Source organism: Myotis myotis, unplaced genomic scaffold (genome assembly GCF_014108235.1).
Source record: "Myotis myotis isolate mMyoMyo1 unplaced genomic scaffold, mMyoMyo1.p scaffold_m19_p_29, whole genome shotgun sequence".
Lineage (NCBI taxonomy): Eukaryota > Metazoa > Chordata > Mammalia > Chiroptera > Vespertilionidae > Myotis > Myotis myotis.
The window spans coordinates 2,407,208-2,422,807 of record NW_023416334.1 but is presented as its reverse complement, the minus strand read 5'-3'; the positions used below and the strand labels follow the sequence as shown (position 1 = coordinate 2,422,807).

At 40.0% G+C, this 15,600-nt stretch overlaps 1 protein-coding gene across 11 annotated transcripts in view; it reads left to right on the top strand.

Moving 5' to 3' along the window:
- Window positions 1–15,600, top strand: part of LOC118649389 (A-kinase anchor protein 10, mitochondrial) — a 226,142-nt gene that overhangs the window by 138,693 nt on the left and 71,849 nt on the right. For all 11 annotated transcript variants that reach the window (XR_004965634.1, XR_004965633.1, XR_004965635.1 and 8 more), the window contains 4 exons: window positions 10,199–10,372; window positions 11,168–11,241; window positions 13,301–13,402; window positions 14,722–14,780. Coding sequence is in view for 5 of the 11 variants with exons in the window: in XM_036296394.1 (XP_036152287.1) it covers window positions 10,199–10,372; window positions 11,168–11,241; window positions 13,301–13,402; window positions 14,722–14,780 (409 nt within the window). In the remaining 6 variants the exon portion in view is untranslated. The remainder of the gene's footprint in view (window positions 1–10,198; window positions 10,373–11,167; window positions 11,242–13,300; window positions 13,403–14,721; window positions 14,781–15,600) is intronic.

Sequence of the window (15,600 nt, the reverse complement as noted above, 5' to 3'; positions counted from 1 at the left end):
CCAGTTTGGCTCGGTGGATAGAGCGTCAGCCTGCGGACTTAAGGGTCGTGGGTTTGACTCCAGTCAAGGGCACATGCCTGGGTTTTGGGCTCAATCCCCGGTGGGGGGCATGCAGTAGGCAGCTGATCAATGATTCTCTCTCATCATTGATGTTTCTCTCTCTCTCCCTCTCCCATCCTCTCTGAAATCAATAAAAATATTTAAAAACAAAAAAACACTGGTATCCTCCACTCCCACAATTAAAGAAAAGAAATTATAAATACAGATGAGGCTCTGAAAGTCTTTCTGTAACTCATTCCTGCCTTCCCCTTTAGAGACAACCATTACCCTGAATTTGGTAGTTTATTACACATGTGTTTTTGTATTGATCCCAACTCAGATTCTCTTTTTTAAAAATAAGTAAATTTGGTTAAAAAAATTTTTAAATGTCATTCTCCAGTAGAAAGCAGTGAGACAGGAACTTTTACTCACTACTGGTGGGAAGGAGTGGAAGCTGGAAGACTCAGTCTCAGCCTTGAGTTCCTTGACATTCTTAGTGATGTAGATAAAAGCACCTTTCTCTGGGGTCAGAATGAATGGCAGCTTGTCAGTGCAGGGCCCTCATTAGAACTTGAGTTTCCTTCATTAACAGAAGTTTAATTCACTCATATAGGCGCTAGTATTGGTGTAGCATGTTCAGGTTAGCTTGACAGCGCTGTGTCTGTGATATGAACTCTGTGTGTGATGTTGCAGAGCAATAGTGTTAGAAAGGAGACCGAAGTGTGAAGAGCTTACTTGGTCATGGGAGTCAGACAGGCCAGCAGGTTTGCAGCACTCTCACTGTTCACACTACTCATTGTGTCTGATTTTGGTCAAGTTATTTAACCTCTCCCTGCTCCCTGTTTGCGCTGGTTCTAGGTACTTCTGCCATAATCAGCTTTTCCGTAGACATCTTTGCTGCGAGCATTTTCCCCCCAAACATTTTTGCCAAATAAACAATTGCCTATAGGCAATTTTGCAATGAAAAAGGTAAAATCATTCTATATAATAGAAGGGTAATATGCAAATTGACCCTAACAGCAGAACAACCGCTGGACCAGTCACTATGAGGCACACTGACCACCTCTTGGTCCTTTTCCCTGGCCGCCAGGCTTCCATCACCCGATGGTGAATGGGGAACCAGGGGTAGGTGGCGGGTGGAGGGCGGGGCTGGCTGTGGGCAGCTGGGGAAGATGGCCCTGATCACAGGCCAGGCCTAGAGACCGTGCCCGTGCATGAATTTCGTGTGCCGGGCCTTTAGTGACAAATAAAAGGCATCTTTAAAAGGTTATAATGAAACATGAAAAAATGAGTAACAAAATAAAAAATCCTATTGTGAAATATGAAATAATTATACGCATTTAAAATGTGTGTATATTCATGGCAATACTGTGTAAATAACTGATTTTATTTTATGGATTGTAACTAAGCACTTGCCTTTATTCTGTGGGAAACGTGGGCTCAACCATATTCCCCCAAAGAAGGCCCACACCCTCTGTCTCCCAATGTATTTTAGTCTATAGGCCGTCGATCTATCCACTGAGCCAAACCAGCTAGGGCATTCCCAATGTATTTTAAAATAAGAAACTGTTGGGGCAAATTATCATCATCTGAAAGAAATGCTAACTATTTTAAGACCCCACCACATCTACTTGGTACTGTGTAGGTCATTATGAGGGCTGGCTGTGATTTATATATAATACGAGAATGGGAGTAACAGTGAGAACTTTATCAATAGAGCAATGAAACCTAACAGTAACAACAACAACAAAAAACCCCAAACTTTCAACTGGTTAATTTATCTCTTTTACAGCAAAATTTCCTTATAGCCAATTAGTTTTGTGGCGAAAATGCTTGTGACAAATATATACTGCAAAGACGCTATGTCCGAAAATACCTGTCATAGTCTGCCACAGTTCTTGTTTCAAAACACTAGAAAAGACATATAGCCCAGCCAGTGTGGCTCTGTGGTTGAGCATTGACCCATGAACCAGTAGGTCACGGTTTGACCCATGAACCAGTAGGTCACGGTTTGATTAAAATTATTTTCTTTTTTAATTAAATCTTTATTGTTCAGATTATTACAGTTGTTCCTCTTTTTTCTCCCCATAGCTCCCCAGGTTTCCTCCAGGTTTCCAGCTCGATCCCTGGTAGGGAGCATGCAGGAGGCAGCCAATTAATGACTTTCTCTCATCATTGATGTTTCTGTCTCTCTCCCTTCCTCTCTGTAAAATCAATTACAAACATATTTATTTATGTTTTTAAAATATATTTTATTTTTTTACAGAGAGGAAGGGAGAGGGATAGAGAGTTAGAAACATCGATGAGAGAGAAACATCAATCAGCTGCCTCCTGCATACCCCCTACTGGGGATGTGCACGCAGCCAAGGTACATGCCCTTGACCAGAATTGAACCTGGGACCCTTCAGTCTGCAGGCCAACGCTCCATTCACTGAGGCAAACTGGTCAGAGCTACAAACATATTAAAAAAAAAAAAAAAAAAGCCCTAGCCGGCTTGGCTCAGTGGATAGAGCATCAGCCTGTGGACTGAAGGGTCCCAGGTTCGATCTCGGTCAAGGGCACATGCCTCGGTTGTGGGCTTGATCTCCAGTGGGGGGTGTGCAAGAGGCAGCCGATCAATGATTCTCTCTCATCATTGATGTTTCTATCTCTCTCCTCCCTTCCTCTCTGAAATCAATAAAGAAATATATTTTTAAAAAAAGAAAAGACATTAAATTTTGTTCTAAAAAAAATCCAGTGGTTCTCAACCTTCTGGCCTTTTTTTTTTTAAAAAAAAAAATATTTTATTGATTTTTTTACAGAGAGGAAGGGAGAGGGATAGAGAGTTAGAAACATCTGTGAGAGAGAAACATTGATCAGCTGCCTCCTGCACACCCCTCACTGGGGATGTGCCCGCAACCAAGGTACATGCTCTTGACTGGAATCGAACCTGGGACCCTTGAGTCTGCAGGCCGACGCTCTATACGCTGAGCCAAACCGGTTAGGGCTTTCTGGCCCTTTAAATACAGTTCGTCATGTTGTGACCTCCAACCATAAAATTATTTTCTTTTTTAATTAAATCTTTATTGTTCAGATTATTACATTTGTTCCTCTTTTTTCTCCCCATAGCTCCCCTCCACCCGGTTCCCACCCCACCCTCTGCCCTTACCCCCCCCCCCCCACTGTCCTCATCCATAGGTGCATGATTTTTGTCCAGTCTCTTCCTGCACCCCCCACACCCCTTTCCCCCCCTCGAGAATAGTCAGTCCACTCCCTTTCTATGCCCCTGATTCTATTATATTCACCAGTTTATTCTTTTCGTCAGATTATTTATTCACTTGATTCTTAGATTCACTTGTTGATAGATGCATATTTGTTGTTCATAATTTGTATCTTTACCTTTTTCTTCCTCTTCCTCTTCTTAAAGGATACCTTTCAGCATTTCATATAATACTGGTTTGGTGGTGATGAACTCCTTTAGCTTTTTCTTATCTGTGAAGCTCTTTATCTGACCTTCAATTCTGAATGATAGCTTTGCTGGGTAAAGTAATCTTGGTTGTAGGTTCTTGGCATTCATCACTTTGAATATTTCTTGCCACTCCCTTCTGGCCTGCAAAGTTTCTGTTGAGAAATCAGCTGACAGTCTGGGTACTCCTTTGTAGGTAACTGACTTTTTTTCTCTTGCTGCTTTTAATATTCTCTCTTTGTCTTTTGCTCTTGGCATTTTAATTATGATGTGTCTTGGTGTGGTCTTCTTTGGATTCCTTTTGTTTGGGGTTCTCTGCGCTTCCTGGACTTGTAAGTCTATTTCTTTCACCAGGTAGGGGAAGTTTTCTGTCATTATTTCTTCAAATAGGTTTTCAATATTTTGCTCTCTCTCTTCTTCTGGCACCCCTATAATTTGGATGTTGGTACGCTTGAAGTTGTTCCTGTATCTATGAGTCTTTTTTTTCTATTTTGTTTATTTATTTTGTTCTTTAGATTCCACATACAAGTGAAATAATATGACATTTGTTTTTCTCTGTCTGACTTATTTCATTTAGCATAATACCCTCTAGGTCCATCCATGTTATAAGTGGTAAGATTTTGTTCTTTTTTATGGCCAAGTAATATTCCATCATATATATGTACCACCACTTTTTTATCCAATCATCTATTGATGACCACTAGGTTGTTTTCATATATTGGCTATTTTAAATAACCCTACTACAAACATAGGTGTACATACTACCTTTTCAAATTAATGTTTTGGATTTCTGCAGAAAAATACCCAGAAATGGAATTGCGAGGAACTTTCATACAGTTTTCCATAGTGACTGCACCAATCTGCATTTCCACCAACAGTGCACCAAGGTTCCTTTTTGTCCACATCCTCGACAGTATTTGTTGTTTGTTGATTTATTGATGATAGCCATTCTGACAGGTATGAGGTGATAACAAATTCTGAATTAATTTGTATTTTTCTTTTAAAAAATATATATTTTTATTGATTTCAGATAGGAAGGAAGGGAGAGAGAGAGAGAGAGAAAGAGAGAGAGAGAGAGACATCAGTGATGAGACAGAATCATTGATCGGCTGCCTCCTGCACGCCCCACACTGGGGATTGAGCCCACAACCCTAGCATGTGCCCTGACTGGGAATTAAACCGTGACCTCAACCACCGGTTCATAGGTCGACACTCAGCCACTGAGCCATGCCTGGCTGGGCATTAATCTGTATTTTTCTGATAATTAGTGAAGTTAAACATCTTTTCATATGTCTGTTAGCCATCTTTTCATATGTCTAATTTGATTTTGTGTGTGTATTTAAGTTGTAAGAGTTTCTTATCTATTTGGGATATTAATCCCTTACCAGATGTATTAATGGTGAATATTTCTCCCAATTAGTATGTTGTCCTTTGGTTTTGTTGATGGTTTCATAAAAACACTTAAAAAATTTATTGTTGGAAGTATTAAATATGTCTCCTTTTTCCCCCATTAGGCCCCTCCAATCTGCCCATGCTCCCTGCCCCAGGCTTTCATCACCTAATTGTCCATGTGCATGGGTTATGCATATATACATACCAGGTCTTTGGTTGATTACCTCCCACCCACACACCTGCCCTGCCTTCTCTCTGAGATTCTGCTTTCTGTTCCATGATTCTATGTCTCTGGATCCACTCTGTTCATCAGTTTATTTTGTTACTTAGATTCCATGTATGAGTGAGATCATGTGATACTTGTCTTTCTCTGACTGGCTTATTTCACTTAGCATGATACTCTCCAGGTCTCGCCATGCTGTCTCAAAGGGTAGGAGATCCTCTTTTTTACTGCTGCATAGTATCCCATAGTGTAAATGTACCACAGCTTTTTATCTACTCATCTAGTGATGGGTACTTGGCTATTTCCAGATCTTGGCTATTGTAAATTATGCTGCTATCAACATAGGGGTGCACATATTCTTTCTGAATGGTGTTTTGGGTTTCTTAGGATATATTCCTAGAAGTGGGGTCACTGGATCAAATGGCAGTTCCATATTTAATTTTTTGAGGAAGCTCCATACTGTTTTCCATAATGGCTGCACCAGCCTGCATTCCCACCAGCAGGGTACCGGGGTTCCCTTTTCTCTATATCCTTGCCAACATTTGTCATTTGTTGATGGTAGCCATTCTGACAGGTGTGAGGTGAATCCCATTGTTGTTTTAATTTGTATCTCTGATGATCAGAGACTTTGAGCATTTTTTCATATGTCTCTTGGCTGTCTGTGTGTCCACCTTGGAGAAGGGTCTATTTAGGTCCTTTGCCCATTTTGTGATTGGATTGTTTGTCTTCCTTTTGTTATATGAGTTCCTTATATATTTTGGTTATTAACCCTTTATCAGATGTATTATTGCCAAATATGTTCTCCCTTTTCATTTTGTTGATTGTTTCTTTTGTTGTGCAGAAGCTTTTTAGTTTGATATAGTCACATTTGCTTATTTTCTCCTTAGTTTCCTTTGCCCTAGGAGATGTATCTGTAAACATGCTATGAGAGATGTCTGAGATTTTCCTGCCTATGGTTTCTCCTAGGATTTTTATGGTTTCTCGACTTACATTTAAGTCTTTCATCCATTTTGAGTTTATTCTTGTGTATGGTTTAAGTTGGTGGTCTAGTGTGATTTTTTTCCATGTATCTATCCAATTTTCCCAACATCATTTATTGAAGAGACTGTCTTGACTCCATTGTATGCTCTTGCCTCCTTTGTCAAATATTAATTGAGCGTAATGGTTTGGGCCAATTTCTGGGGTCTCTGTTCTGTTCCACTGGTCTGTTTTTGTGCCAGTACCAGGCTGTTTTGGTTACGGAGCTTTGTAGTATAACTTGATATCTGGTATTGTGATTCCTCCAACTTTGTTCTTCTTTCTCAAGATTGCTGCAGCTATTTGGGGTCTTATTTGATTCCATATAAATTTTTGGAGTATTTGTTCTAGATCTGTGAAATATGCTGTTGGTATTTTAATAGGGATTGCATTGAATCTGTAGATGGCCTTGGGTAGTATGGACATTTTAACGAAGTTGATTCTACCAATTCACTTGTTTATATCTCCTTCTATCTCTTTTTTCAACGTCCTGTAGTTTTCCGAGTAAAAGTCTTTTACCTCCTTGGTTAAGTTTATTCCTAATTATCGTAATTTTTTTGTTGTAATAGTAAATGGGATTGCTTGTTTAGTCTCTCTTTCTGAGTATTCAGTATTAGTGTATAAAAGAGCCATCGACTTTTGGGTATTGATTTTGTATCCTGCTACATGGCTAAATTCATTTATTAAAATCTAGTAGTATTCTGGTGTAGGCTTTAGGGTTTTCTATGTACAGTATCACATCATCAGCAAAAAATGAGAGTTTTACGTCCTCCTTTCCAATTTGGATGCCTTTTATTTCTTCTTTTTGTCCGATTGCTGTGGCTGGGGCTTCCAGTACTATGTTGAATAAGAGTGGTGAAAGCGGACATTCCTGTCTTGTTCCTGTTCTTAGGGGACATGCTTTTAGTGTTTTCCCATTGAGGCCTTGGGCTGCTTAGCAGAAGACGTAGGGCTCCTGAGTCCTGCTGCCACCTGGCGACTGCCCGTGAGGCACAGCCGCTGCAAGAGCCTCTGCTGGTACCTGAGTTGTGTGAGGTGGGGTCTCAGAGTCACAGGGTGGGGTGAGTGTTGTTTACTAGGTTAATGCAGGTTTAGATTTGGCAGCAGTGCTGTTTGGGGCCACTTGGCAAAAGGCACTGGACACACCAAGGCCTGCAGAACTTGAGAGTTTTTTAAGGAAGACTAGAGCGTGACCCAGGCTGGCTGTGTGATCCGGAAAGAGCCTCTCGCAGTGTGAGAATTGGGTTTGGCAGGATCTCAGGGGTGTCATTAGGATGGAGCCTGTGGTGTTCACCAGGCAGATTCAGATTTTCTTAAAAAGTTTTTTTTGAGGGGAGGACTCAACACAGGAAAAATGGTGCCGCTTGCTGGCGGTGTGCAAGGAAGGTTCAACACAGACATAATAGTGGCTGTCCTGTCTGGCTGGCGTGGCTCAGTGGTTGAGCATCCACCTTTGAACCAGGAGGTCACAGTTTGATTCCCGGTCAGGGCACATGCCTGGGTTGTAGGCTCGTTCCCCAGTGTGGGGTGGGCTGGAGGCAGCTGATCAATGATTCTCTCTCATTGATGTTTCTATCTCTCTCTCCCTCTCCCTTCCTCTGTGAAATCAATTACAGAATATTTTTTAAAAAATAGTGGCTGTCCCTATAACCGTTGCAGAAGCCCCATACTCAGTTTTTCCCCGTATGTCTCTGGCGCCTCCTGAGCTGCTGGCCCTCCACCAGGGCAGGGCCCAGGGCAAGTGCCCATGAGCAGGTGAGTCTGTGTTGGGGGCCCTTTAGGAAGACACCAGCAGCCTTCCGTCTCACCTGGATGCATAGAATCCCTGCTGCTCTTCATAGCCAGATGTGGCTCCTGGCAGTGGTGCCCCAGGCTGGGGAACTTGTGTGGGGCTGGGACCCCTTCTGCAGTTGAGATATTCATCCTGATTCTCAACCACTTGGGCATGTGGGACCAGCCCATTTCGTGTCTTTGCCCCTCCTACCAGTCTCTCTGTGGCTTCTTTTTTAGTTTCTCAGTTATAGGACTTCTGTTCAACTTGTCTTCAGACAATTCTCCAGGTTGATTGTTCTATAATCTAGGTGTAATTTTTTAAAACATATTTTTATTGATTTCAGAGAGGAAGGGACAGGGAGAGAGAGATAGAAACATCAATGATGTGAGAGGATCATTGATTGGCTGCCTCCTGCACACTCCCCATTGGGGATCAAGCCCGCAGGCCAATGCTCCATCCACTGAGCCAAATTGGCTAGGGCTCTAGGTGTAATTTTGATGTGGTCATGGGAAGAGGTGAGCACACTGCTTACATACTTTGTCGTCTTGACCAGATCCCTGGAAACAGTATTTTTGATCTGAGGTTGGGAATCCACAGATGCAGGGTGCCAACAGTGTACATTGTTATAAAGGCCCTGAGGGTCTATGGATTTTGTTATTGGCAGGGGTCACCCCAATGATACTGAGAGACAAGTGTATTGCGATTTACTTTTCAAATATGTTTTATTGATTTTTAGAGAGGGGAAGGGAGAGGGATAGAGAGAGAGAAATATTGATGAGAAAGGAACATCATTGATTGGCTGCCTCCTGCACGCCCCTCACTGGAGATCAAGCCCACAACCCAGGTATGTGCCCTGACCGTGAATCGAACCAGCGACTTCTTGGTTCCTGGGTTGACACTTATCCACAGACCCACCCGAGCCAGGCAGTATTCCATAATTTTTAAACCAAAAGGATTTATTTTATTTCAAGATGTTAAAAAGGTACAAAGTGTCATTTAACATGCCTTTAAGATGATTTTAAAACCATAATATTTCATTTGTTCCAAGTGTTAATGTTATTTTTAGCTTCTTTATCTTAATTGCATATGGAAAGGTTATATAGAACATATTCTAGAGTTGTATGGATGATTTAGAGCAGCGGTTCTCAACCTGTGGGTCGCGACCCCTTTGGGGGTCGAACGACCCTTTCACAGGGGTCGCCTAAGGCCATCCTGCATATCGGATATTTACATTACAATTCATAACAGTAGCAAAATTGCAGTTATGAAGTAGCAGCGAAAATAATTGTATGGTTGGGTCACAACATGAGGAACTGTATTTAAAGGGTCAGAAGGTTGAGAACCACTGCCTAACCAACTGAGCTACCTGGCCAGGGCTACTTGTGACTTTTAGATTCGTTGCAATAAGAAGTTTATATTTGTGTACTGACTATATTTGAATACTTATTTAAAGTCTTCATTATTAAATGTGCTGTTCTGTTTGATTGTCACAGAAATCCAGCGTGGTTGGTTTATTTTCAGCTTTTTATGGATGCGGGGTGGGCACAGCGGGATAATCTCCAGGGTCACACAAAGCAGGTGAGGAGCTAGGATTTGAGCAGAGGCACCCTGACTCCAGACCAAGCTGTTCATTAAGCATTGCACAGTCCGGCGTACATACAGAAACACTGCAGTGTTTACTGACTGGATAACGACTGCCCTCAAAAATAACATTCCTGCTACCTTTTTATAGTAGTGAGAACAGGTTAAAACATTTCTTCTTAAAGGTGTCTTTAGGTATGAAGGATCCTGTGGTGGAACAGGAGTGTGAGTCAGGAGGGAGGTTAAAGGAGGCAGATGTGGGAACACAGACTCCTGACAGGTCTAAGTGGCAGTAATGGCCAAGTCTCTCCGTTCAAGCATTTCACCTGTTTTAAGTTTGTGCTCATAAAGTGGTTGGAATTAAATGTGGACATTGACCCAGATATTTAACTAAAATGAAGGGGAACTTACTTTTTGGCTTGTAGAGGGGACTCACATTTGTTGAGCACCTGTTATATTGAGGGAAATGAGAAAGGAAAAACAAACATAAACACCAGTGAAAACAAGATGCAAATGTAAATCAGTTCCCTTTACAACAAACTAATTAAAACTTTTGAGATATCTGATATCTCTTCAGAGACTTAAATTACTAAAGTAAAAAAAGGGGGAGAAAATTTGAATCCAGTTTCTTCCATGGTCTCCTTAGCAAATCACTTCTGTTGCTGGCATGTACAGATGGTATTTGATTTTTTGTGGTTAAATATTTATGCGACTCCTTTCCTACCAGCTAAAGGAACTCTTAGTGAAGACACCATCAGAGTGTTTCTGCACCAGATTGCAGCTGCCATGCGGGTTCTGCACGGCAAAGGCATCATCCACAGGGATCTCAAACCACAGAACATCTTGCTGTCGTACGCCAATCGCAGGAAGTCCGGTGTCAGTGGTATTCGTATCAAAATAGGTAAATGGCTGTGCAGTGTTTCATGCAAAGAACATTTTTGAGACTCAGTGTTTTTAAATAATTATAGTTCAACTTTGTGAGAATGAGTGATTTTGTGATGCACTTTGAAAGTTTTTATTGAGGTCAGTGAGGTATGCGATAGCGAACACTTTACATTATTGGCAGCATATGCTAAATTTTGGGCAGGGGCTCAGGTTAGGAGATCCTGCTTCTCGTCCGAGGGAAGCGGAAGTACTGCAGTTGTTGGTGGCAAAGCCATAATCCAGTTCTACAACTCGGGATTTTAACATAAGACCGTTCAGTTCAGCCTTCTTATTTGGCAGGTTTTTTAGTGCTCTTGTATCTCAAAATTATTTGAAGCAGTTTGTAATGCTAGATTTTTTAAAAAACTTTTTTTATGGCTTTTAGAAAAATAATTTCTTAGCAATATTTTAAAATTTTCTAATGTTATCTGATATCTGCTGGACAAAAACAGTTCAAATTCTACACCTGGTATTGATATTTAATGAGAGCTATATTAATGAATTATTTATTATAATTAGCGTTTTCCCTTGCAAAGCTTGATGCTTTCTCCTTGGTTACAAAACTGGCAGAGCACTGACTTGTACAGTTGCTGACTACTACTATTTCTTAGCTTGTCAAAATTGAAGTAGCTACTTTTTTCTTTGGTAAACAGTCTTATTCAATGGCTGTTAATTTCTTTTGTGCCCTCTTATCTCCTGAAGAATTACATGATCTGTGTTAAGTGTGAGCAAAAGTATCATTTGTTTTTCTTCTTTTTATTTTGTGAAATAGCGGATTTTGGTTTTGCTCGTTACCTACATAGTAACATGATGGCTGCAACACTGTGCGGATCCCCAATGTACATGGTGAGTGAGTGTCCGCATTCTTGTGTGTTTACAGCCATAGCATGGTAAGTATAACGGTTGTTCCCATGTAGGATGTCAGTTTTTATAGAGTCTGAATTGTTATTTATGCCACTAGCATTAATTATGTTACTGATAATGCTATAATACAGACACCTTTTGCTTTAGCACAGTGGACTGTAATAGTTAGTCATCTTTGCCCATTGGTTTTAATTTTGTTTTTTAATTAGTTATTGCCCTGGCCGGTGTGGCTCAGTTGGTTGAACGCAGTCCTGTGCACCAAAAAGTCACAGGTTCCTTTCCTGTCAGGGCACATGCCGGGTTTCAGGCTGGATTCCCAGTAGGGGGTGTGCAGCAGGCAGCCCATCAGTGTACCTTTCATTTGTGTCTCTCTCCCTTTCTCTCACTTCCCTTCTCTCTAAAATCAATCAATAAAAAATATTTTAAAATAAATTAAAAATTAATTATTGTAGAAATTTCCTACTAGATTAAATTGAAAATAAAAATTGATGAAGTATGGGCATGCTATACTTGATGTGTAATATTAGGAATACTTACAAAACACTTTTTGGGGCATCTCTTCAGCTGTAGGATACATTAATTTTTTGCATATTGTCTCTCTTGATGAGATCCCTATATTGTAGAAGCTTTTTTACTCAGTGTCACACTTAAAGCCGAACAATCTTAGCTTTCCTCTTTATTCTTTCATATGCATATTGCCAGGTCTGATGGGGTTAGGCCAGTGATGGCGAACTTTTTGAGCTCAGCGTGTCAGCATTTTGAAAAACCCTAACTTAACTCTGGTGCCGTGTCACATATAGAAATTTTTTGATATTTGCAACCATAGTAAAACAAAGACTTATATTTTTGATATTTATTTTATATATTTAAATGCCATTTAACAAAGAAAAATCAACCAAAAAAATGAGTTCGCGTGTCACCTCTGACACGCGTGCCATAGGTTCGCCATCACTGGGTTAGGCTATGAAACTTCTAAACTAATGTGAAGTATTATGCTTAGAAATATCCTGCGTAGTAAATAAATGTACCTGTTTCAATTCTAAGTTTAAAATGGATTTATTTTTAATTAGGATTTTGTCTCATCTAAAATCAACTTTGAAATCAAGGGAACTAGTAATCAAAGTTGAAAAAAATTTTACATTAGATTTACTTTCTTGATCATAATTTTACTGCTTATATACAAAATTTTTAACTTAATATAATTTAGAAATTATTTTTCACTTGTTGAGTATGAAATTAGCCCGGCCTTGGGCTAATAGCTTTGAGGGTAGAGAGAGTGTTTGAACTGGTTTTTAAAGGAAATTGACTCAATAAGAAATTTACAAGGGACAATAAAAATGTTATGCCTGGAAAGTAAAATTTCACTATCTTTAATATATTTCACATTTCTGTTTAATGCTTGTCCTGATTGATGGTATTTTTAAAAAGCAGCATCTAATGAGAGGTGAGAAAATGGCTATAGCAAAGCAGCAGATAAATAAATGCCTTTGTTTTTAAGAAAATTTTTATTGTGTTTTGTAGTACAGTTTTTCTGTTATTTTAAAAGCTTTCAAGTGACAGAAAAAAAAGGATTAGTATAGCAAACACGTGTTCCTACCATCTATATTTAGCAAAGTTAACATTTTGCCATGTTTGCCTTGATTTCTTTTTTAGAAAGATTATTTCAGTGACAGTCCGAGTTTCTATTGTACCTCTCCCTTTTCCCACTTCCCATTTCCCACTTCTCTCCTCCCCCAGAAGTAACCTCTATCCTGTAATTGCTGTGTGTATTTCTTTATTATTATTTTAGTACTCTTACTGTATTTCATAATATATAAAAATGCTTGTTTCTACAACTTCTTTTCATGCAACATTGTTTTTGAGATTTACCAGTAAATGTCAGTGTAAGAAAGTAGTTCTGTATTCATTACAGTTTCATTTTAATTAGGAAAATATCACAATGTTTTTTGTTTATTTTAGTTTTGTTTTCCAGTTAATTAATATGTGCATATTAATTATGTAAATAACATAATGCTCTCTCTCTTGAACTTTCTTACCCCAGGCTCCTGAGGTTATTATGTCTCAACATTATGATGCTAAGGCAGACTTGTGGAGCATAGGAACAGTAATATACCAATGCCTTGTTGGAAAACCACCGTTTCAGGTATCCTGACTTTTTCTTATGTGATCAGTTTTGGGATCTTCTCATTTTGCATTTGCCTTTGACTTATAAAATGGAGAATAGTTTGAAAGCAGTGTTTTTGATTCCTTTGTGACTTATTTTGATTTAGTTACAGGCAAAAACTGCTGTAGTGAGCCAAAACAGTTCTTTAAAATTTTTTATCTACCTTTCCTTTGTAGTTGGACTGAGCCCGTTACAGGTTTTCCAGGGTATTGGAAACTAGTGGGTTTGAATTGTGATGTCAGCGTTTCCTGCTTAGACTGGTTTTGGGGTTTTGGAATCCAAGTAGGGCTACGGCTAGCCTGAGAATATCACTGGAAACTGTCTTCAGATAGCTATACCTATCACTGCTGGCTCAGAGAGCTAGTTGCTTAGGTTTTATGGAAATTATTTTGAGTCTGTCTCCGTTTCCTCTTTTGCCCTAACACCCTGTCAAAAAGAGGCCCTCTAGAGCAGGGGTGGGCAAACTTTTTGACTCGAGGGCCACAATGGGTTCTTAAACTGGACCGGAGGGCCGGGACAAAAGCACGGATGGAGTGTTTATGTGAACTAATATAAATTCAAAGTAAACATCATTACATAAAAGGGTACGGCCTTTTTTTTTTTTTTTTTAGTTTTATTCATTTCAAACGGGCTGGATCCGGCCCGCGGGCCGTAGTTTGCCCACGGCTGCGAGTCTAGAATGTAATCATGATGATTCCTCTTGAGTTTGTATTGCATATTTGCATAGAGGTTTTTTGAATCTGAATGCTGGATCCAAGTGAACTTATTAGCCTAAGATGGTATTTAAAACTCAGTGACACAGCCAGATCAGGCAGTTAGTTTTCAGAGTCAGTTTGTCTGCACCAGCAGCTTCACTCATTCGGCAGCTCTTTCTGGGAGTGCTGCTTGCTCCTTGTGGAGAGACGGAAGAGTAGGAAGAGTAGCGGGATTCTTAGTTCTCCTCCTGGAATCCCTCGAAGGTCTTAAGGTTAAATACACCCTGGTTTTACACAGTAGCAGTGTGCCTGTTGGATAGGCCATGAACATTAGCTCTTAACCTCTAGAATAGTGGTTTTTAATCTTTTCTAAGTTTCGGGCCTCTTGAGTGTTTGACCTCAGTGCCCAGATATGTAGAATTTGCATATCATTTCAGAGTTTTTATTAAGTGCCTGGTGGCCTCTATGGCTTGTTCAGCAATCTGTGGCTTCCAAGTTCAGAATCTATGTTCTATAGCAAGAATGTAAACATCAATCATATGCTTTAGAATTTTTGTCCCTGTTATTTAGTAAATTAAACCTTTTTTTTTTTTTTTTAAACAGGCCAATAGTCCTCAAGACTTAAGGATGTTTTATGAAAAACACAGAAGCTTAATGCCTAGGTATGTTTCATTACACTGAGCTTTACTCTTTGTTAATACAATGCTATTTATTTGAACTCTTTCTGTTTTATGTATTGCCATTATTGAGCCTTTTTTGTCAATGACAATGAGAACATTTGTTATAATAGGAAATTAGAAAATTACTAGTGCATCATAGGTGCCTGTGCAGTGCTGTATCATTTTTCTTTTTTATATATATTTAAAATTATATTTAAAAGAAAAACTATGGGCCTGACCTCTGTGGCTGAGTTGGTTGAGCATCGTCTCATGCACCTAGAGGTCTCCGGTTTGATTCTGATCAGGGCATGTGCCCAGGTTGCAGGCTCGATCCCCCATGTGGGTCATGCAGGAGGCAACGGATCAATGTTTCTCTGTCATCATTGATGTTTCTATCTCTCCCCGCCTCTCCCTTCCTCTCTGAAATCAATAAAACATATTTTGCTCAGCTGGTGTGGTTCAGTGGTTGAGCATTGACCTATGAACCAGTCAGTTGGTTTAATTCCTGGTCAGGGCACATGCCCAGGTTGCGGGCTCAATCCCCAGAAGAGGGCATGCAGGAGGCTGCTGATCAGTGGGATCTCTCTCTCATCATTGATGTTTCTCTCTCCCTTTCCCTTTTCTGAAATCAATAAGAATATATTTAGTACTATCTGGTTCCTACGTTCGATTCTGGTCAAGAGCACATGCCTGGGTTGCGGGCTCGATCCCCAATATGGAGCGTGCAGGAGGCAGCTGATCAATGGTTCTCTCTCTCATCATTGATGTTTTTATCTCTCCCTCTCCCTTCCTCTCTGAAATAAAAAATTTAAAAATATATATA